The 22,673-nt window shown below is 46.4% G+C and overlaps 1 protein-coding gene and 1 pseudogene across 2 annotated transcripts in view; both read right to left on the reverse strand.

The window, feature by feature from the left end:
• Positions 1-22,673, reverse strand: part of Lrp4 (LDL receptor related protein 4) — a 64,169-nt gene that overhangs the window by 7,749 nt on the left and 33,747 nt on the right. Inside the window, exons 19-37 of one of the 2 annotated variants that reach the window (XM_050124241.1) lie at positions 22,000-22,105; positions 20,851-21,052; positions 18,135-18,324; positions 17,917-18,048; positions 16,639-16,779; positions 16,340-16,426; positions 16,066-16,237; positions 15,147-15,309; positions 14,806-15,031; positions 14,156-14,459; positions 12,752-12,970; positions 12,471-12,605; positions 11,628-11,736; positions 9,510-9,654; positions 9,200-9,313; positions 7,966-8,101; positions 5,155-5,222; positions 3,603-3,690; positions 1,550-1,691 (exon numbers count right to left, since the gene is read on the reverse strand). In XM_050124241.1, coding sequence (XP_049980198.1) covers positions 1,550-1,691; positions 3,603-3,690; positions 5,155-5,222; positions 7,966-8,101; positions 9,200-9,313; positions 9,510-9,654; positions 11,628-11,736; positions 12,471-12,605; positions 12,752-12,970; positions 14,156-14,459; positions 14,806-15,031; positions 15,147-15,309; positions 16,066-16,237; positions 16,340-16,426; positions 16,639-16,779; positions 17,917-18,048; positions 18,135-18,324; positions 20,851-21,052; positions 22,000-22,105 — 2,879 coding nt within the window. Of the gene's footprint in view, positions 1-1,549; positions 1,692-3,602; positions 3,691-5,154; positions 5,223-7,965; positions 8,102-9,199; positions 9,314-9,509; positions 9,655-11,627; positions 11,737-12,470; positions 12,606-12,751; positions 12,971-14,155; positions 14,460-14,805; positions 15,032-15,146; positions 15,310-16,065; positions 16,238-16,339; positions 16,427-16,638; positions 16,780-17,916; positions 18,049-18,134; positions 18,325-20,850; positions 21,053-21,999; positions 22,106-22,673 lie in introns of those variants that run through there. The other variant, XR_007589015.1, reaches the window with a different exon arrangement.
• On the reverse strand, positions 8,469-9,157 carry LOC126489762 (60S ribosomal protein L17-like; annotated as a pseudogene).

Genomic DNA, 22,673 nt, shown 5'->3' on the forward strand with positions numbered 1-22,673 from the left:
AGTCTGTTGCATCATTCTTGTGGTTTATTAATGGGGCATCATGCTGGCATAAGTAATCAAAAACAATTGGCAAAAGCAAGTCAGTGTGCATACATTAAGGATTTTTGTGTACTAAGGTCCTGCATTAGCAGATTCTATGCTAGGAGCTTGATGATGGGCTCGGCCTTCAATCACACAAAGAGACAGAGTCTGCAATCGCACATAGAAACGCTCATTCACCCAGCAACCCTCCAAGCTGAGCTTAGTGTGGATAACATGCAGGCCACTGCAAGTCCTCATCACAGAAATGCACTGGGTAAGTTGGGGAGAGGTGGGGTACACAGCAGTGGTAGTTCTGGAAACACCATTTTCTCTACACACAGAGCAACAGGTACCTGGAGTCAAGAGGAGATCAGAAGAGAAAGGGGGAAAGACTATCAGAAGGGTGAAAGAGCTGCTGAGGAAGAAGCAGACAACAAGAGAAAGAGGTCACACAGTTTTCTTTTCCCCTTTTTGTGGTAGTGGGATGGGACCTAGGGCGTTGCATGGCCTAGCCTGTGCTGTACTGCTGAGTTACACCCTCAGACCAATTTCAGCTCTAACTGATAACCTTCATTGTGATTCTTTTCTGGGACAGCCCACATTCCAGGAACTCAAGAATCCTCAATAGTCTTTCTCAGAAAGAGAGGAGAGGTTTCCAGTCCCCAGAACTGTAGGTAGTTTTGTGAATTATAGTGGCAGTTTTTTTTTTGTTTGTTTGTTTTGTTTTTCGAGACAGGGTTTCTCTGTGGTTTTGGAGCCTGTAGTGGCAGCTTTTTAAATACTTTCTGGATCCAGGGATTACCGTGTATAGTGAGGGTCCAGCAGGGTTGACCTGCTAAACAAATCAGAGCAGACTGATAAGGGTCTTCTTAGGGGATAACTTGATGAAAGTTACAGGATTTTAGAAGAAATCAAGTTCTATCGGATTAGGAAAACCTGACATCTTAGACCTCAGATCCCTGGCAGTAAAAAAGGACTATTTTTCATTTCTAAATCAGTAAATAATTTTGCAAAGACTTAACAAAACATTTAAAAATTAAAACACATAAAATCTTCAGATTTCTATAAAAATCTCTTAAAAGCTTAAGAGCAAGAATAAGAAAAAACTAGCCCTTCCCAAAACAGGTACTTGGATCAGAGATTAGACAAAGAAAAAGTTCAGGAGCTTTTGGGTTTGGGGAGTAATGTCCATAAAAGCCCCCTTGCTTTAGAGGGGTACAGCTGCAGCACAGAGTTACGACGCCCCAAGGTGGAAAGCACCCGCACACCTGGACAATCTCTTTCAGGGAGACATATACTCATTGCTTTCAGACCCAAATCTTTTAGCCTGGCCTTTCCTATGGTCCCCCAAAGATTCTACATTTACAGAAACCCAAGTCACACTCAATGTTTTATTCACTGTTATTTCAAAAAATGGTAGATCAGACAGCACACGACCCTTCCTCATCCACTTAGACAATTCAGTCTTAACTCCTCTCTCCTGCTCCCCAACCCCCAGAAAAACCTACATAGGTAGTTCCATTGTTACCTCTTTCTTATAGCACAGTTGATTGTACATGGTTGGTTTGGGAACTGCTTCAATTTTCACTTCCTGAGTGGAAGTTCGATAGGAAGGGTTGCTGTAGGTCAAGTTTCCCATCCCAGGATCCGTGAATTTAGACCTTCTGCGTCTTCAAGAGGAAAATTTAAGCAGAATTAGTTGAGATCTTTATAGGAATGATACTGGGGGAGGAGGTAGCCTGCTTCTCTGCAGGTCCCAGGGACCTACAGTATGTCCCTGTCTCCTGAATCTCACCCCTCGAGTGTGGGCTGGAGCTGGTGACCCATTTTGTGTGAACCCATTATGCAAAAGTACTAGATACTGGATTAGCTTCCATCTTGAGTGGTGTACCCTATCTCCTTCCCTCCCTCTCTTTAAAGAAACTGCCACGTTGTCAGTTGTTTTCTAGAAAGGTCCACAGGCAAGCAGCCGATGAGAGGAACGCCAGCCAATAGCCAGTGAAGAACCAAACCCTGCTAACAATTATTTGAGTAGATTTGGAAGGATTTTGTTTTCCAGTCAAACCCTGAAATAAGGTCATAACTCAGCTGTTACCCAGACTGCAACCTGTGAGAGCCCTTGAAGCCAAGCACACAGTGAAGATGCATCCAGATTTCAAATCCACATGAGCTGTGAGGCCATGAGCGGTTATCATGTGAACGCAGTGCTTTGGGGGTTACTTGCTATGCAAAGAGGGGTCTTTGTCTTAAGCCCACCTCCGTGATCTACTGGCTAGACTATGGGTAGACATAACCTAATCTCTCTGAAGCAGGTCCTGTCTGTAAAAGGAGGAGTGATACCTCTGTTACCGGGTGTGGGGCTAGGTTTATGCTCAAGCTGTTAAGAGGGGAGAACCTCAACTGAAAAAATGAGTCTACAGCAGTGGTTCTCAACCTGTGTCGCAAGCCCTCAACAAACCTCTGTCTCCAAAAATATTTACATTATGATTCATAACAGTAGCAAAATTATAGTAATGAAGTAGCAACAAAAATAACTTTATGGTTAGGGGTCACTACAACATGAGGATCTGTATTACAGTGTCACGGCATTAGGAGGGTTGAGAACCACTGGTGTATAGGATCGGTCTGTAAGCAGGCAAACCTGTAGAGCATTTTCTTAGTGGTTGATGTGGGTGGGCCTGGCCCATTGTGGGTGGGGACACCCCTAGGCTGGCTGTTTAGGTTCTATAAGAAAGCATGCTGGAAGTTCAGTGTGGTGGTGTACCCCCTTAATCCCAGTACTCCAGAGCTGAGTTTGAGGTCAGCAGGGTCTACAGAGCAAGTTCCAGGTCAGCCAGGGCAACACAGAGAAACCCTGTCTCAAAAAATAAAAAAACAAACAAGAAGAAAGCAGACTGGGCAAGGTGTGACAAACAAGCCAGTAAGCAGCACCCCTCCATGGCCTCTGCATCAGGTCCTGCCCCCAGGTTCTTACCCTGTTAGAAGTTCCTGCCCTGATTTTCTTTGATGATAACAATGATGTGGAATCAAAATAAACCCTTTCTTCTCCAAGTTTTTGGTCATTACAACAATAGAAACACTAAAATTACCAGGTTAGGATGTAAATAATACTGTCCCATTAAAAGACAAGTGGTATTATTATTATTATTACTTTCAGCAGTGGCTGCAAAATCCAGATAGTTTTGTTGTTTGCAATGTTTAAATCATTGGAAGAAAATATAAAGAAAAAGGCGCATACAAAGATCCTAAGTTGAAAATGACTCATTGCGCCTTCTCAGAGTCGTGCCCAGGGAGCAATGCACGCCGACTATGTGGCCTGAGAGGTTGTGCAGTGTGAAAGGAAGACCATTTCCAACTCCAGTGGTTGGAAGGAAGAAGTCAGCACCCGTAAGGGCTGAGGCTGTGACAGAGGGTTTCCACTTTCCTCTGCTCCAGCTGGTCAAACTGCTCCACTGCTCTGGTACAGTGGTCAAACTAGGCTGTGTGGAGGGGTATTCAGCGAACTGGGAACCTTCAAGAGAACCTAGACAGGCTAACAGAGACCAAAGAACATGTCACCCATAGAGCAAAGCTGAGGTTACCTGTACAGCATCAAAACTGCAATCACCACCAAAATCAACAGAATACTGAGGAGCCCACCGATGGCATAGCTGATGTGAAGTCCTTCACCTAGGAGAACAGAGACAGGCAAACACTGATGTTGCTGGTGTAAGGGTGCCTTTTGTCTGAGGATGGTGAGTGGTCACAGAAGCAAGGAGCAGAGGATGGGCGGGAAAGAATCTCCAGAACCAGCCTCACCACTTAAATACTGTGACATAAGAAAGCATCTCCAGAACCAGCCCTACCACTTACATACTGTGACATAAGGCAAGATGATTAACTTGAGTGCACATTTCTCATCTGTTAGACATAACTTGTGGAAAGTGAATGGCAGTGCACATGTATACACATAAGTAGCCCCTCTAATTTATGATTTCTCTTTTGTCATTCTAGTTACCCATCAGCAATGACAGCCTGGAAATAACATTATATTACAATGAGAAATTAAAATCTTTGGAGAGAAAAGAGCAATGATATTCATATAACTTTATTATAGTAGATTGTTAAAATGTTTTATTGCATTATTAATCACTGTTGCCTAATTTAAAAAATAAAGTTCATCATAGATATTGTACGTATAGGAAAAACAGAGTGCAATAGGATTTAGTACTCCCCGAGGTTTCAGGTCTCACTAGTGAGTTTAAAGTGTATCTTTCATGGGTAAGGACCACATGTTGGTTATTTAGTACTCCCTGAGGTTTCAGGTCTCACTAGTGAGTTTAGAGTGTATCTTTCATGGGTAAGGACCACATGTTGGTTACTTAGTTTTGTTGTCAACCTGACACAGGCTGGAGTCATTTGAGAAGAAGGAACCTCAATTGAGAATAAGCCCCCAATTGGCCTGTGGGGCATTTTCTTGATTAAAGATTGATATGGGTGAGCCATGGGGAGGGCAGTTCCACCACTGGGCAGGCAGTCCTAACAAAGGACTAATATAGATAGAGAGCAGGCCGAGCAAGCCACAAGAAGCAAATCAGTAAGCAGAATCCTCCATGGCTTATTCTTTAGCTCCTGCCCTGACTTTCTTCAGTGGCAGATTGTGACCTGAGTTACAAGATGAAATAAACCTTTCCTCCCCAAGTTGCTTTTGGTCATGGTCTCTGTCACTGCAGTAGAAACCCTAACTAAGATTTGGCACCATAGTACCCACACACACATATACATGGCATAGAGTGCTTATCAAATGCCTGGCAGGCACACGGGAAATGGTGACTTTTAGGATTGTTATTTCTGTGGATTTAGTCAATGAAGAGAGTTGATGAAGACTCTTCACAAAAGCTAGGAGAGAAGTGAGTCCATAAAGGTAGGTGTGATGGTGGACAGTGTACCCAGACTGTAGTCCATAAAGCTAGGCGTGATGGTGTACCCGGACTGGACGGTGTAACAGGACTGTGGTCCATAAGCTAGGTGTGACGGTGTACCCAGACTGTAGTCGCAGTACTTGGAAGACAAGAGGCAGGAAGATTCAGAGTTTGAGGCCACCATGGCCTACATACTAATAGTCTGTTTCAAAAGCAGATAAACAGGACCTACCTGGAGCAGCAGGTACAGCCTCATTGGAATGTACACAGAGGCCCAGCTGGGCATCCCTTTCAGAGCATCTGTAGGGCATAAAAACAGACATGAAGGCTTCTTGCATGCAAACAGATCCTCACTGTCTTCCAGGAAAGAAAGGAAAGGCTGTGAATAGGGCTTTCGGGCCTGACGTAATCTATCAGGGAGTCAGGCTCAGCAGGTAAAGTCTTGCTGCCAAGCCTGATGACCTGAGTGTGATCCCTGGAATCCACACGGTAGAAGGAGAGGACCAACTCCTACAACTTGTCCTCTGACCTACACATGTGCTGGAATATGTGCCCCCAAATGGAATGAAAATATAATGTATTAAACCAGGCATAGTGGCACAGGCCTTTAATCCCAGCACGTGGGAGGCAGAAGTAGATAGGCGGACCTCTGCAAGTTTGAGGCCAGCCTGGTCTACATAGGAGTTCCTGAACAGCCAGAGATACATAGGGGAGGGGACGGGGGGGGGGGGGGGGGGGGGGGGGGGGGGGGGGGGGGGGGGGGGGGGGACGGACCAGTATTTTCCAACTGCTATGCCATGATTAAATATGTTTTCAATTATGTACATTTAAAAGTTGCAGTTTTAGAGTGAGCTAGACAGAGTTCTAAGGACACCAATTCAAATCTTTCCTATACTACAAGAAAGAACGGGAAACAGCTGCTAACCAAGCAAATCTGATTGGTTATCACAAGGTTAAAAAAATTGTTTTTCTTGTCTACATTGTCTCACAAGGGAATAAGCAAGACACCCCAAGGGAGTGCCCAGCTAGTGCACTTGTAGTGCTCATAAGGTAACTGGTATATTATGACAAGCAATTGAAGGCACTGCCCAACAGCCTGGAGGAAAGACCTACAGACAGAACACGACAATGAATCTTCAACTGGAACTCCACTGGGAAAGACCTGAGGAAATGCATACGGTGAGTATTGGAGCTTCCCAAGTGTGAGGGATAGTAAGCTACATAGTGACCCTGTCTGAAAAAAACGTTCAGGCAGAATGGATAGGAAATTGTCAAAGAATAAGCAAAAAAAATTAAAGAAATATTAGGTATTGTTATTATTGTTTCTTCAGTTGTGGGACATATGCACATAAAATGGTAATAAGAAAAAGAGGAAACTGTTTTCTTTCAGCACCTATGTTCTGCTTAGTCATGTGTGGTAGGGTTTCTCTATAAAGTTATATTCCAGCTAACACACTTAAATAACCAAAACATTTATTACCACAGGCTAGAAAGAAATAACAAGGGAGGTGGTGATGCAAGTCTTTAATCATAGCATTAGAGGGCAGAGGCAAGTGGATCTCTGTGAGTTCAAGGCCAGCCTGGTCTACAAAGAGAGTTCCAGGACAGTCAGAAAAACCCTGTCTCAGAAAACAAACAAACAAAGTAGCAAGGGGCTGAAATATATGAGAATTAAAAAACAAACAATCAAACAAAACATCAACAAACAAAACAAAAACAAAAAAAGAGGACCCAAAGAGATATAGTTCGATGGGTAAGGTTCTTGCCAGGTCTGAATTTGGAATCCCAGCACCAGCATAAAAAGCGCTGTGCTGGCCTGGAGGAGGAGCCCTGGAGCTTCTGGCCTAGACAGCAGGTGAGAGCTAAAGTTAGGGAGAGACCACGTCTCGAAAATAATGTGGGAAGCAACTGAGAAAGAAACTGCACATTACCACTGGCCTCCACACACACATAGGAACATGTATGTACACACACAGGAAGAAAAAGGTCTGAGGAGGGTCCAGATGTTTCCCAAATAAACCTAGAAATTAAGTGTAGCTCAGCGCTGGGGTACCTGCCTAGCATGTGTGAAGTTCACTCTCTAGCACTGTGAAAATAAAAAGATTCTAAAGAAAACATAAAATTAAAGATGATGGATAGCATTTCAAAGTTAGTCAGAAAGGCACAGGGTTCCAGCTGGATGTTATCTTTTAGTCCAGAGAAGTTAACTTGTAAGTTATCTTGTAGATAGAGAGAGACAAACCAGTGTTCTCCAGCTGTGGTGCGCAGTTGTAGGAAAAACATAATACGAGCGCTGTGCCATGAGACTGAAGGAAAATGAGCAGCACAGAGGAGTGCATTTAGGAGTCTCTAGAAAACCGGTTTTCAGCTTATTGTCCTCAGAAATGAAAAGCGATCAGGGACCGGGAGATAACTCAGTGAATAAGAGCGCTTGTTGTGCTCCAGCACCCATGTGAAAAGCTGGGTATGACTGCACAATCACACATCATATGATGCTATAACGCTACCAGGGGAGGGCACAGACAGGACAACTGCTGGTCACCATCCTAGCCAAAAGTACAGGGAACTTCAAGTTCAGTGAGCGACCTTGTCTAAGGGTACAGAAATAGAGGATGCGTGATAGCTATCTTCCACACGTGCACAAATGACATTCACAAGCATGCACACGAATACACGCATACATACACACATAAATAAATAAATAAATAAATAAATAAATAAATAAAATTGCTGAGTGGTAGTAGTGCACGCCTTTAATCCCAGCACTCAGGAGGCAGAGGCAGGCAGATCTCTGTGAGTTTGAGGCCAGCCTGGCCTACAGTGCGAGTTTCAGGACAGTTAAGGCTACACAGAGGAACCCTGACTTGGGGGTGGGGGTCATTGCAGCAACCTACAATTACAAACATCACACCGTGTCCCACATAGGAACTAGAGGCTAATGATGTGCTCTGTCTCTCATCTGCCAGATTGTGAAACTGGAACAATGCTCTTTTACTAGTAGGGTATGGTGATCTAAATCCTGTATTGACCTGACCCTACTTACCTTCCTTCTGCCCCCTCCAGAGATGTGTGGGTCCTGGTGGTAGAAGAACGCAAGGTGGTGGGCAATGTGTTGGGCAGCACTGGGTTCTTCTCACTCCTGCTGGTAGCTCTGGGAGCAGGAGGCACTAGACCAGGCACTGCAGAGAAAAGATTGCAATGGGCTGCTCGAAACCTATCCATGGTTCAGGAGTAGCAGCTACAAGTCTTGACAGAATCCAAGTCTTGACAGAATATTTTAGATTCCCTAATCTCAGGCACTATGTTTTATTGCTATAAATTAAAAAAGACTCGGATTTAGTATTAGTGATTCTAGGTAAAAATCACTGGCTCCCAAGGATTAGGAATAGAGATGATGATCATGATCTCTAGCAAGACATCACAAGCCCAGGGTTCTGTTCTAATAACGGCCGGGCCCAAACATCCAGCTCATTTATATTATACCACTATGTTTTTTGTTTTTTGTTTTTTTTTTTTACTTTTATCTGCATTTATTTCATGTTGAATTTATTCCCGTGCCATAAGTTTTTATTTCTTCAGTTTCTTCTGGGATATCTTTTTCTTCTGTGCAGCCTCCTCTTCTGGCTTTGGAACAATCTGTTCCTTTTCAGTGAGGATCATCTCGATGTGGCAGGGGGAGCCCATGTATGGGTTAATCCGGCCATGAGCTCTGTAAGTTCGTCGGCGCATCTTAGGTGCTTTGTTCACCTGGATGTGCTCAATGACCAGAGAGTCCACATCTAAACCCTTAAGTTCAGCATTGCTCTCTGCATTTTTCAGCATGTGCAGCAAAAATTCTGCACTCTTTTTTGACCACCGACCCTGTGTCCAGCCCCACTGTTTGGCCTGGGCGCACCTACCGACTCCACCATTGTACCGTCAGAACGGCACACACTGCTTCTTCAAAGTGACATCTTTCAGATACTTGGTGGCTTTTCGGATATGCATACCCTTGATGGCCTGGGCCGTTTCACGGGTGTTCTTAAAGTGAACCTGAAGGTTTGATCCTCTCGATTTGCATGATTTTGTAGGGTTTTCTGGGTCAAGAGAGTAGCGAACCATCTTCACGGGTCATCTTTGGTTGCTTACAGGAAGAGGAAGTGCAAGGGCTACTGGGAGAATTCACGAGACCTCGACCTCTCCTACATTATACCACTATGATGCTACCTAAAAGGACAGAGTTGAGGCTGCCAATCCCATCGCTTTCCAAGGGCTGTGTCGTTCCAGGGAGAACTCACCAAGGGAGCAGGCCTGACTGTCTGGCTCATCAGGACAGGCACACACAAAGTCAGAGGCTCTGGCAAAGCAGAGATGGGTACAGCCACCATTGTTCACACCGCAGGCATTGGTCCCTGGAGGCAAAGCAGATGTGTCAGGTCTGAGACAGAATGGGAGGAAGTTCAGGGACACCCATTCCTAGGACAATAGGGCAGGAAGGTGATAACCACAAGGTTTTCTTGTGGCTCTAATTATGTTGGCCTGTTAGTGGGGTGACCAGAGCCAGTCCCACTGATGGAGAGGAAAGGGGTTCAGTTCCAAGGGGCGCACCTGTCTGCCGCTGAGGGGACACCACGATGATATCCATGAGTCCCTCCACATTGGCCAACACCGTCTCCTTGTTGCGGCCTGAGTACTTGTCAACACGCTGGATGGACTTGGTTTGCCAGTCTGTCCAGTAGATCCACCTGTCCTGCTACTCAATAAAGAACCCAAAAGAAGAAGTATTCAGCAGTCAGATCCCAGAGCCCCTTCTCTGCCTCAGTGTGTGCTCTCCCTCTGCTGAAATACATTCTGTCTCTGATCCCCAGATCAACTCTACGCATGCCTAGTGTAAGAGGTCCTTCTGTGTATGTGTTGCTTTTGTTAATCAATAAATAAAGAAGCCAATGGCCATGGAGCCACTAGAGGGAAAAGACGCAAGCCCCCAGCCAGAACCTTGCCAGTAAGCCACAGTCACGTGGCGAGATATATATATATATAGAGAGAGAAATGGGTTAACCAAAGATATAAGAGCTAGCTAGCAATACACTTCAGTGATTTAAATAATATGGTTTCTGTGTGGTTATTTTGGGTCTAAGTGGCTGGGAACGAACGAGCAGCGTCCCTCAACACAGGCCCAGATATTCAGGAAGTCATCCCGAATTCACGGAGTGTCCTCTCCCCTCCATGTTGTTCTGCGTATGCAGGTCCTTCACATGGCATTGGCAGGCAGCAGTGAACTGCTGGTGTTCTGTCCGCTCCACCCGACTCAGTTTTGTCTGTTCGATTGTTTATCTGCTTTGTGTTTGTTTAATGAGGCAGGCTCTCATATAGCCCAAACTGATCTCAAACTTGCTATGTAGCTAAGAATGGCTTTGAACTCCTTCCTAATCCCCCTGCCTCCACTTCCCAAGTGCTGAACCAATAGGTACGTCTCGCCAGGCCTAGCTATGGTTTGTGTTTTTGAGACTTTGTGGCTCAGGCAGACCTCACACTCAAGAACCTCTTGCCTCTCCCCCCTAAGTGCTAGAGTTATCCCGGTCCGGTTCATTTCTTCAAGAATGTGCACGGCTCATCTGAGTCTGCAGACCTACATCCCAGTCCTTCGCTGGAAGAGTGAAGAATGTGCACGGCTCGTCTGAGTCTGCAGATCTACATCAGTCCTTCGCCAGGAGAGTGAAGGGCTCACTACCCAGCAGGTAGGAATCCAGAAGTTCACGCCAGCCTTTCCTGGTTTGGTCTTTTTGTTCAGTGCTCTGGCTAAAATACTCTGGCTCATTTCTGTGGACAGTTTCCCCACCATGCATTTCACTGGTGGGAAGATTCTCAGTCAAGGGAGAGAGGGAAATGAAAGCGTCATTCTCCTTCTCCTCGGTGGCGCACTCTGATAGGGGTTCTGGAGGACACTCGTAGACTGAGAAAATACGTCCATTATTAGCCTTTCATCAGGTAAGCCCAGACAAAACCTTTCTGGCTGGTAAAATCAAATACACAACGCAGGACTGGGCATGTAGCTCTGGGGCAGAGTGCTACAGGTTCAACTCCTGGCATCAGAAAGAAACAATACGGGGCTGGAGAGATGGCTCAGAGATTAAGATCACTGTCTGCTCTTCCTGTCCTGAGTTCAATTCCCAGCCACCACATGGTGACTCTTAACCATCTATAATGAGATCTAGTGCCCTCTTCTGGCATGCAGGTAAACATGCAAGCAGAACACTGTGTAAGTAATAAACAAAGAAATCTTAAAAAAAAAAAAAAAAAGGAAAGAAAGAAACAATGTAGAATGGATGATGTTTGTCAAGTAGGTAGAACTGAGTGTGTCTGAGGTAGCTGGGCAAAGCTTTCACCAATGTCTGTGCTGACTGCAGATACACTGTAACCAGCTGGCTGCCTCCTGCTCCTGCCTCGGGGCTTCTCTGATGCATGGACCCTAGAGCTGTCAGCTAAAACAACCCACAGCAGTAGGATCAATAGGGCAATTTATCAAAATTAAATATTCCTGGGCCGACGTGTCTATAGTCAGAGCCCCAGCACTTGCATCTAACAGCTCCAGAGCCAACTCTGTGCACCTCTGAGAGCCATGTCTTCAAATGATAGAACTTGGAAGTGCTAGGCCAGAATAGCAGAGTACCCCCCAGAAAACACCTCAGCCAGGGAGGTTTCGTTACTACTCTCTTGAACCAGTACCTGTGTGAGAGCAAAGGGGTGAGACACGTGGCTGACCAGGACCTGCCGCAGCTTCCCATTGAGGTCAGCACTCTCGATCCGGTCCAGATGTGCGTCTACCCAGTAGATCCTGCAAAGAAAGAGAAGGGAAACAGATGTGTGCAGGGCAGCCCAGTTCTTCCCATAAGGGGCCGTCTGTTCCTTCCTGAGCTGCACTGCCCCGTGAGTCCCAGCTGAGGGAGGGAGGGAGGCTGGAGCTGCGCTGCAGAGACGCGGAGACTCTAGACATCTTAGAGGAGTCACCCCAGCCTCTCCTTTGACATTTTGATCACCCTTTGGATCCTGTCTAGAAATCTAAGCCCACATTTCTACAAATGGTCTTCAGAAAGAGAGCTCAGGCCATGGGGCCCTAACCAATGTTAAAAGAAGAGGATTCTTGACCAACTCTCCAGGTGACCTTAGTTCTTTTCCTTTGCAGGCAGGAAGGAGAAGCCACCCTCCTCTGCCCCTCAGAGTTTCACATTTGGGTATATATATAAAATCTAGAGGAAGAGTTCCGTTTCAGAGCCTGTTGCTTCCTCAACAAATCTAACAAATCTAAGAACCAGCCCATAAATGGAAAACAGGACACACTGTCTACTAAAGGTCCTCCAAGACTTATAAACCAAGGAGTCCAAACCCCACAGAGGGCCCAAGGCTGGATTCAGCAACTCCTGTGCTAAGACTGTGTGGTCTCATCCCTTCCGTAGTTTTCTCTTCCTGGTCTCCTAAAGACCTATCCATCTTTTCTTTTCCCCGTGTCAATCTCTGTCCTCTCCTTGACCCAACACATTTCCAGGTGGCTGTTTGGGACAGGGTTCTCACCTGCGGGTATCATAGTCCAAGGTAAGGCCATTGGGCCAGCCTAGGTCTGTGTTGATGAGGACCTTCCGCTCAGAACCATCCAGGTTTGCGCGTTCAATCTTGGCAATGTGACCCCAGTCTGTCCAGAAGAGGTACCTAAGACACAATAGTGCCATTGTCACAATGCATGGGGAGACGGTGCCAAGAGGTCGACACAACATAGTGGATAACAATTCATTAATTTGTAAACACCTTCCGGGAGCTTCTCTTGTACCAGGCCCTCCTGCTAGACATGAGCTTACCCCTTTCTGGGGAAAACGGCAATGGCCCGGGGCTCGTCTAGACTGTTGTTGATAAGCACTTTGCGACAGGAACCGTCCAGCCGGGATGCTTCGATGGTATTTCGACCTGTATCTGTCCAATACAAGTTTCTGGCAACCCAGTCCACTGCCAGGCCATCAGTGGTCTTCAGGCCATGCCCAATAACAGTCTCCATGTTGCTGCCATTCAGGTCTGCTCGCCTTGGGGACAATACAGGGTTACATGAGTAACAAGACTAACCAGAAATAATATAATACCCTGAAACTTACTGTAAGCTCCACAGACAGGGATAAAATAAGTTCCTCAGCACCCGGCATGATAAGTGCTCAGTACATGAGGAATGAATGTGAGTTCTCAGAGTGTTTCCTGCAAACTGGAAGTAGTAGACGGTTTGGATGAGTGTTTTACCCCAGGGCAAACTAATAATTGCTAATATGTCTTTGTGAGAACACAAGGATTGCTACCTGGGGGTGGTTATGAGACAGGGAGATTAAGACTAGGAGTGTAATTCAGTGGTAGGGCAGTGGTCTTGGGTTTAGTCTCTGCCATGGTAAAATCACTTGTATAACATCATATTCTTGAGTTGTGTTGAAATAAGAGAAGTAAAGAATAAAAAGAATGGTAAAAAATCACTCAAAACAACTTTGTAAAATTTAAAACTTAATATTGGGTTAAAGTTCCTATGCTGCAATATAGATTCCAACTTTTCATCTACCTTAGGGGAGTCTTAGAGCCCACTCATGGCCTGGCACTAAGTGTGGGTGATCCAGGTTCCCAACTTGGCTTTATGGTTTCTTATTTAATATATCTGGTTTCATAGATGTATATACACACAGATAGATATAGAGACAGATATAGATGGATGGATAGATAGATAGATAGATAGATAGATAGATAGATAGATATGTTTATGAGAAGGGGTCTCATGTAGCCCAGGCCTCAAACTAGCTCATTATATAGCCAAAGATAGCCTTAAACTTCTGATCCTTCTGTCTCTGCTTCTCTAGAGCCCACTTTAGCAGCACTGGGAATCAAACCCAGGGTTTTGTGCATACTAGACAAACACTATAAACTGAGGTACATTCTGTTTACTATGTTTTTGAGACAGATTGCCATATTGTCTGGCTAATGTTAAACTCACTGTCTTCCCGCTTCTGCCTCTCTAATGCTGAGGTTATAGAAGGGGAAATACCATAACCAGCTCTGTTTTTATTTTTTGAGACTGGACCTTGCCCATGTTGACCTCAAACTAGTGATCTTCCAATCTCAGCCTCCTGAGTAGCTTATAATCATTAAACCAACAAGCAAGCAATAGAATATGGCATCCTGTGAAGTGGGCAGGGCTACAGCTCCGTGTCCCCTGCCGGTCTCGGTGCCACTCACACCTGATGACATCCAGGAACACATCTGTATAGTAGACCTTTCCGTCCACGCTGTCATAGTCCAGGGAGATGACATTGTTGAGCCCAGGGACAGGAACATGCACATCTGTGTGATCCTCAGTGTCCAGTGAGATGCGGCGAATGGAGCCTCGGCTGGAGAAGAGCAGGTAGGTCTCTGGAGAGGGGTCACAGGTCTTTCTGTCCCCCTTCAGCTGGATGCCAGTGGGGCAGGCACAGGAGAAACCGGAAGGCCGAGGTAGACAGAGGTGGGAACAGCCACCGTTTCTCAAGCCACACTTATTAAAACCTGGAGGGAGAGGAGCAGCGAGCTTTCACACCCAGCCTGGGGGGCTGGCAGACTCTATCATAAAGGAACTAGTTTCTTATGGCTGGCTGTTCACTGCTTCTAGTGACAAGATTCAGGGTTAGACAGAAGTGTGAGGCAGAGCAAGTATCTCTGAGAATTCTTTGGAGGTAGCAGTAGCATAGACCTGTGGTACCAGTCATACCTAGAGGGAAAAAAGACTTATACTGGACATGGGCTCAGAAAGTCTCTCTGATTGTAAGTAATTCTGTGCCCTGGCTATAGCCTTCTGTTGCTGTAGTCCCAGAAATGCAGAGGCCCTGACTCAGAGCCCCAGGGGTCTTCTCACCCAGTGGCTGTGCCCGGTCTACAGCTTGGATGTCCATGAGGCCTGGCAGGTTGGACCTCACCAAGATGACATTGCTACCGGTATTCTTGTTGGCCCGGTGGATGCTACGGGTCTGCCAGTCGGTCCAGTAGATATAGGAGTCAAGCAAAGTGAGGCCATATGGGTGCTGTACTGGTGACACTAATGTATGTCGATTGGCACCATTCAGGTCGGCTGCCTCAATTCTCTGCGGAGGAGATTGGAGGGAGGCGGCTATTGTCTACCAGAAGCCTTTGCTGAAGATCCTCAGCAGATCTCTTCTGTCTCCTGAGACTCCCGGGAAGCAGGGGCAGGGCTCTCACCTCAGTATGGGCGTCAGCCCACAGTAGCTGGGAGCTGGTCTTGTCCACAGTCAGTCCGTTAGGCCACCCTAGGTTGTTGTTGATAAGCACAGTGCGATCTGAACCATCCATTCCAGACCGCTCTAACTTGGCATTCTCCCCCCAGTCTGTCCAGTACATGAACCTGGTTAAGGAAACGAAGCAGCTAGTTATCCCAACAGCTCCCGTATACTGTAAATACCAGCAGTATGTCAGACATCCTGTGAGTTCCTGCAACATGCCAGACACTTCACATGCATTGCCTCACTTTGCAAGGGTGGGTGACAAGGTCTGCACTTTTATGGCCAGGGAGAAAGCTGATAAGGATCAGAAAGTTCAAACATTAGATCCACAGTGAGGAAGCCACTACACATGAAAGAATTTAAATATTGGTCTTTGTGTGTGTGTGCACACGAGGCTTGAGGCCAGAGGTTGATGGTGCTCACGCGCTACTGTTTTTTTTTTTTTTTTTTTTTTTTTTGAGATCAGGTCTTCTGAACCTGGAGCTCACTGATACAGCAAGACTGGCTGGCTAGCAATCTCCAGTGGTCCTCCTATTTCTGCCTCCCCAGTACCAGGATCATAGGCTCATATCACTGGACCTGGCTTTCTGTGTGGGTACTGCGATTCCACACTCAGCTTTCATGCTAGTGTGGCAAGCACTCTGCCAACTGCCGCATCTCCCCACCCTCGAATCCTGTCTTCTGACGGCAAGGCTCATGCTTTAAAGCTGCATGCTATGCTGACGCAATGAAAGAAACTGCCAGGGAGTGGAGGAGCCCTGGGTCAGGACTTAGTCTACAGTGACCTTTGGGGCTCACAGTGCTCCTCAAATACATTTCCATAGCCCCAGCTAAGCTTGGTGCACTCAGCAGTCCAGACTGATAAAGCCAACTCTCACCCCATTTCATGGTATAGTACAATGGCCCGGGGACTGTCGAGGTTCTGCCACACCAACACTTTCCGCATAGACCCATCCAGGTTGCCGACTTCAATCCGATTTGTTCCTGTGTCTGTCCAGTAGACCTTCCGTCCGATGGCATCCACTGCAAGTCCATCTGTGGTCTGCAGACCTATAGGACGTCAGAAGAACACACTGACCCCCGCCTTCAGGCAAACGGGATATTCCCCAGTGTAGCCAAACAGGTGGCCCTTGGGTTGAGGGAAAGGCTCACCTGTAGTGATGATGTCCTCATGCTGTGAGCCATCCAGGCTGGCACGGCTGATCCTGTGCAGTGTACTGTCTGACCAGTACACTCTTCCTGAGAAGGAAGGCTTGACTCAGTCCAGGCCCTGCCCTGCCTGGAGCCTGATCAAAGACCCCATAGTCCCAACCTGGGGAAATGAATGGGTGGAGGGGGGAAGAACGGCAAAGGAGGACAGCTCTTGGCAAGGACGGAAGGAGCAGAAGGCAAAGGCGAGAGGACGAAAGGACAATGACAGCTTTTGTTGAGGGAAGAAGGGTCACACAGACCTTCCAGAGGGTCCACTCCAATGGCAATAGTGTTCTTCATAGTCATGTTGATTGGGACCACCACATCAGCAAAATAAGGGATGTCCAAGGAGACCATGCGTACATCAATCCTCCTGGCGAAGATGAGGAAACTGTTCATGCCTGCCCAGGTGGAAAGAGAAGGAGGGAGATAGTCACTCTAGTAGAGGCACTAAGAGGATTTGGAGGTGGGCAAACCGAAGCCCAGAGCCTCCCACTGTTGGTCTAATTGTGTGATCCTAGGCAAATCACTGAAATTACTTAGGCCTCGGTGTTCTGTTCTATACAATGGCCATAGTAACAGGATAACTATAAGCATCCAAAGAAGTAATGTGCATACATAAAGCACTGAGAATTAGGCTTCATACACATGCATGGGTGGTACTTCCTTCTGGAGGGTGGGAGAGCTTGAAAAGGGGTTACGCTGGCCTTGACCTCATTGTGTAGATGAGGAGGGCTTCAACTCCTGATTCTCCCAAGTGCTGGCATTATAGGCACATATCACCTCTTCATCTATATTATGGAAGGAGGCTGGTAAGAAGACTCGGGGAGGGGTGAAGGTGATTGCCACCAGGCCTGATGACTTGAGTCCAGTCCCCGGGACCCATATGGTGGGAGGAGGAAAGACTCCCTCAAGTTCCCACACACAGACACACAATATTAAGCGTAAGTGTAACAAAGAGCAGCATTGTAACAGCAGCCCTCTTTGAAGGACCCTTTTATCATGAAGCTTAAGAAAAGTAGAAAAGGGGCCCAGAAAGCTTCATTTGCAAGTTGAGAGGCACTCAGCTTCTTTAGGAAGTTGGAGTTCAAATGCAGTCTACCACACGGTATCACCTAGGAGATACCTTGACCACTCTCCCCCAACATCTGGGTATCCAGGCCCTACTTCTGGGACACTCCCATAAGAATGATACCTAGGTCCTGTTGCTCACAAAAGCCACACATCTTTGCCACACATCTTTGCCACACATTTGCACACAAGTCTATGCAGAAAGAAGTGAAGAGTCTGAACAAATCATCATATTGTAGTTTGGCAACAGCTGAAACTGTTGAGACAGGACATCTTTCTCCTAACAAGATGGCCATAAGGAAATAGACCCTGGTCTCCATCCCGCCTACCTGCTCCTCCACTTCTCTCTCTTCTCAGAGCTCCACTCTCTCCTCTAAGCTCCTGGGAGCAGCGGCACTCACAGATCCCCAGAGCATGTCGGAAGACTCCTGCAGAGGAGGGACAGCCCCTTCTCCACACAAACTCACCTGGGGAACATGTCTTGCCATCAATGAGCAGGTTGATGCCCGTGGGGCAGGTACAGCTGAAACCACTTGGATTTGGGGACCGGAGACACAAATGGCTGCAGCCACCATTCTCCACAGCACATGGCGTTGTCACTGTACAGGGCGGGGAACTATCAGTGGGACAGGCTAGGGCATAAGACGGCTGAGGGAGAAGCTAGCAACTGCTGATAGCTGCTCACCTGGAGGCCTCTGGCGATGGAAGACATGGATGTCCATGAGATTCTCTAGGTTCTCTTGCAGAGTCTCCCGGTCTAACCCAGTCTGCAGGTCAGCACTTTGTATACTTTTGGTCTGCCAGTCAGTCCAATAGATGCGCTGTCCATACAGAGTCAGCCCGAAAGGGTGGGGGAGCTGACTTCCAATCAGCACCTGGCAGGCCCCAACACTGGCATCACAAACAGTCCAGGGAGCAGGCAAGAGCCCAGCAAGGTGCTGGAAGCTGTACCACAGCGCCTGCACGTGAGAGCTTGTGTCTGCCAGCACGTGTTAGCGCCGAGCTGGGTACCGTTAGGTACTGTGGTACCAATTTCATGGCTTGGCTCAAATCACAAAAAGAAAATGAGCAACTTTATAGCATTCACACCCTCGATCAAGCAATCAAAATAGATATCGTTGTATCTACAAAAGAAAGGGAGTTTTCCTTTTTGAAAATGGAAAGACTGGCCGGCAAGACAGCTCCGTGGGTAAAGGTGCTTGCCACCAAACATGGTGACTGTGAGGGCCAGCCATGATCATCTAAGTCTGGGCAGAAAGGAAGTGCTTCACTTCCTCCAACCACTGTCACCTGGGACTCTGGCCATCGATAACTGTAAATGGAGTCTAGAGTCTCAATAGTTTACTGAGACAATGCCTGACAGGCTGAGATTACCCGACCCCCACCCAAGAGCAGACCATTCAAAGGACTGTAGATAGAAACACCTGCCAGCACCTCACCAGGACACCCCTAGACAACCTCAGAGACCCCTCACCCCCACTTTTACTACTATAAAAACCCAACTCTAATTGAGCTCGGGGCTCTCCAGATATTCTAATATGTTGGACATGTGGAGAGACCGAGTTTGAAAACTTGATTAAAATAAAGGCTCTTTGCTTTTACATATGGGACGGATTTGGGCATAACAGTGACCCGAGTTCAATCTCTGAAATCCATAATGATGGGAGGAGAGGATCTTGTAAACCACACACGCACCGTAGCACATGCACACACACATTAAATAAATGGTGTTATTTTAAACAGGAAGTTTAAGAAAGTCTGAGGAAGGAGCCAGATCAGAGGGTAAAGAGACACAGAGCTGGGCCTGCTGATACAGGTCTATAGTCCCAGAACTGAGGAGGAAGAGACAGGAGGATTGCCCAAGTTTGAGACCAGCTTGGGCTACATAGTAAGACCCTCAGAGAAAGGGAGGCAGGGGTCACTAAAGGCAATGGGTTATTCTGGATTAGATATTAGGGTAGGCCCATATTCCTATATGGTGTGGCAGCCAGGCTCTGAAGCCATAGGCCCCACTGAGGATGGTCAAGTAGCCTACCAGACGGACCTTCGCAACCTAACAAAAGGTCAGGATGTTGTTGCTCCTTTATAATTTGGAGGGTGCCCGATAGAGATGCTGATTCAAGCCTATGTGACAGCTAGCATACACAGCAGACAGGTGGTTGTGGACGTGACTGAAAGCCATTCACCTGGTTACCTAGGAGACAGAATGCTAATGTATTTCCCCTAAGTTAGGTTTTGGTATAAAGACTGTTTGGAGAATAAATGAGAGGAATTCTTCAGGATGTGAACTCAGGATTTCATGAGGGACCACTGAGAAACTCCCTCCCGATAAAACCATTTGAGTTGTGTCTTTATTTCCACGCCTCCACCCAGGTCCAGAGAGAGGTAGTTTATGTTGGGGTCTGGTCAAGAGAAATAATTGAGGGTCCAGGCTAGCATCGGACCCCGACATATTAGGGTAAAAGAGAAAACAAAATTATTTAAAAAACAGTCCTGAAGAAATAGGTAACGAAATTAAACAGAGTGTGGATTATACAGTAGTATGCCAATGTTATTTTAATTCAGTTATTTATATTTTTGTGTGTGGTGTCTATATGAGTACGCTTCACAGTGCGAGTGTGAAAGTCAGGACAACCTGTGTGTGTGTCTTTGCCTTCCACCAGGGTCTCTGTGTTGTGCTGTTTACAAGCTTCTGGGATGCTCGTCTCTGCCCCCCATCTCACTGTGGGGGTCCTAAGATAACAGATACTCATGTTACTCTGTACATTTTTTATACGGGCAGCAGGATTTGAACTCAGGTTCTCATGGTTATATGACCAATGCTTTTACCTACTGTGCCATCTCCACATTCAATTTCACCACATAAGGTTCTTGTTCTTAAGAAATATGCACTGGAATATTTTGGAATTATGCCAAGATTTCTCCAATTTAATCTCAGATGAATCAGAAAAATAACTGTGTATGTGTGTTTATATTTGTGTATGTGTGTGGAGAGAGATGGGAGAGGGAAAGAGGAGAATGAGCATGGTATAGGAAACACGGCAAAATATTATTCCTCTTATACTCTTGCCAATTTTTCTTAAAGTTAGAAATTATAACAAAATAAACAATGGCAAAGGAGAGGCAGCTCAGTCATCAGTCCAGCATACAACAAGTGGTTGATTATTGCTAGTTGCAATGGATATTAGGTGTCTGTGTGTGTCCAGCCCACACTTCACACTAATTCCTAGTTTGCTTGACTAATCAACCAGCAGCCCTGTGTCCCCTGTAGCTACAGCTTTGGAGAAACAGCATCTTTCCCCTGCTGGTCCCACCACTCGGGGTCCCCCTAGCTCCTGTCACCTGAGAATGCTGTCCTGGGCTTCCAGAGCTGTGAGAAGACACTTTAGTGGCACTTTTACCTTCCTCCTGCTGCCATCCAGCCCAGCAAACTCAATGGTCTTCATGCCAGCATCAGCCCAGTACAGCCGCTGGGACCCGTAGTCAATAGCAAGTCCGTTCGGCCAAGTCAGGTTAGAGGAGATGATGACTTGACGGCTGGAGGCATCCATGCCAGCTCGTTCAATCTTGGGACTCGCACCCCAGTCCGTCCAGTACATGTACCTGGATATAAGACTTCCAGTTAGCACCCAGTGGAGGCTTCAGCGTGTCTTACTGGAAGAGTGCTTAGCATATGTGAGGTATAGGGTTCAATTCACAGCATGAAAAAAAAAAATACCAAAGAGGATGCAGGGTCCCCAGAGAGTTTAGGAGAAGGCCTTAGATCTCTCTAGTCACTATCAAAAGGTACTTCAGAGTCTTGGTAGAGGAGAGGCCAAGGCTGAGAATATAGAGCATGGGAGTGAAAAAGGAGGGGAACCACCACACCCAGCAAAAATGTTTTCTTGACCACATGTATTAAATAACTATGGCGCATAAGCATAACAAACTCTGTGCAGTTATGCGGAAGAGCAAAGCAGGACTACACTCTCAAACGCGCTATACATACAAGACATATGGCAAAGCAGAAGGAAGAAAACATCCCAGATTTATTTTTGGTGGGAATTTTTGTTTTGTTTTGTTTTTGAGACAAGATCTCATATAGCCCAGGACAGTCTTGAGTCGCTGAGTGGCAACGGACGGCCTTGTGTTCATGAACGTATTACCTCCACCTCCCAAATGCTGGGATTGCAGGTACTTATTGGGCTCCAAAATGGTATGTCATTTTCATAAAATCAAATCTGCCACTACCACCAATATTTACAGGCAGTTAGAACAAAATATATTTTGGAAAAACATACCCTGAAGCATTAACAGTGATTACACTGGGAGGTAAAAATTTCACTCTCTACAAAATTTAATCTTCTTTAATAATGAAATGACTTTTCTAAGCAGACAACAACAACAAAACTTTTTAAAGAAAATTTCAAATGGAAAGGTTTCCTTGTTGGGGAACAGACAGGGGTTTCACTTCCTCCTTTTGCCCTTAGCTCATCCACAGATCTGCCCCCCCCTAATGTGCAGACACCCCTTTTATACCCAGTTCTCGGGGAGGGGGAGATAGCACATACCCGCCCATGGGTTCTACCACAATGTCCCGAGGGCGATCAAGGTTCTCCCAGATGAGCACTGTCCTCATGCTACCATCTGTGTTGGCCACTTCAATTCGGTCTGTACCTGCCACGGAAAATTCCAGTCTTGTTCATTTCTTCTCCCCACCCCATGCCTAGCACAGCACCTTGTAGGCAGTGACCGCTCAGCAAAGATTTTGTGGTGCATATACGGTGGATATTTAGTGACAGAAACTAAGAGAAGAAATTCAACTTATTAGTTTCTTTCCTTAGAACAGCACAACTTCCTAAACCTAGATAAAAACTCTTTTGATTCAAGGCAATGATTCTCAAATTTTGTGTGCATAAGAATGAAAAGAGCTTGTTAAACCATAGATTCCCGGGGCTGGACTGATGCTGCAGGGATTAGGAGTACCTACTGTTCTTACAGAGGACTCAGGTTCAATCCCCAGCACCCACACTGGGCAGCTCCTGACTGCCTGTAACCTCTTCCGGCTTCCATGGGCACCTGTACATCCATGGTATTTATACATATGCTCAGGCACACACATACACATTAACAAATAAATCTTTAAAGATCCTTGCAATTGCCAAGCGGTGGTGGCACACGCCTTTAATCCCAGTACTCGGGAGGCCTCTGTGAGTTTGAGGCCAGCCTGGTCTACAAAAGCTAG

Source organism: Alexandromys fortis, unplaced genomic scaffold (genome assembly GCF_014885135.2).
Source record: "Alexandromys fortis isolate MF-2015 unplaced genomic scaffold, M_Fortis_MF-2015_v1.1 scaffold_222, whole genome shotgun sequence".
Taxonomy (NCBI): domain Eukaryota; kingdom Metazoa; phylum Chordata; class Mammalia; order Rodentia; family Cricetidae; genus Alexandromys; species Alexandromys fortis.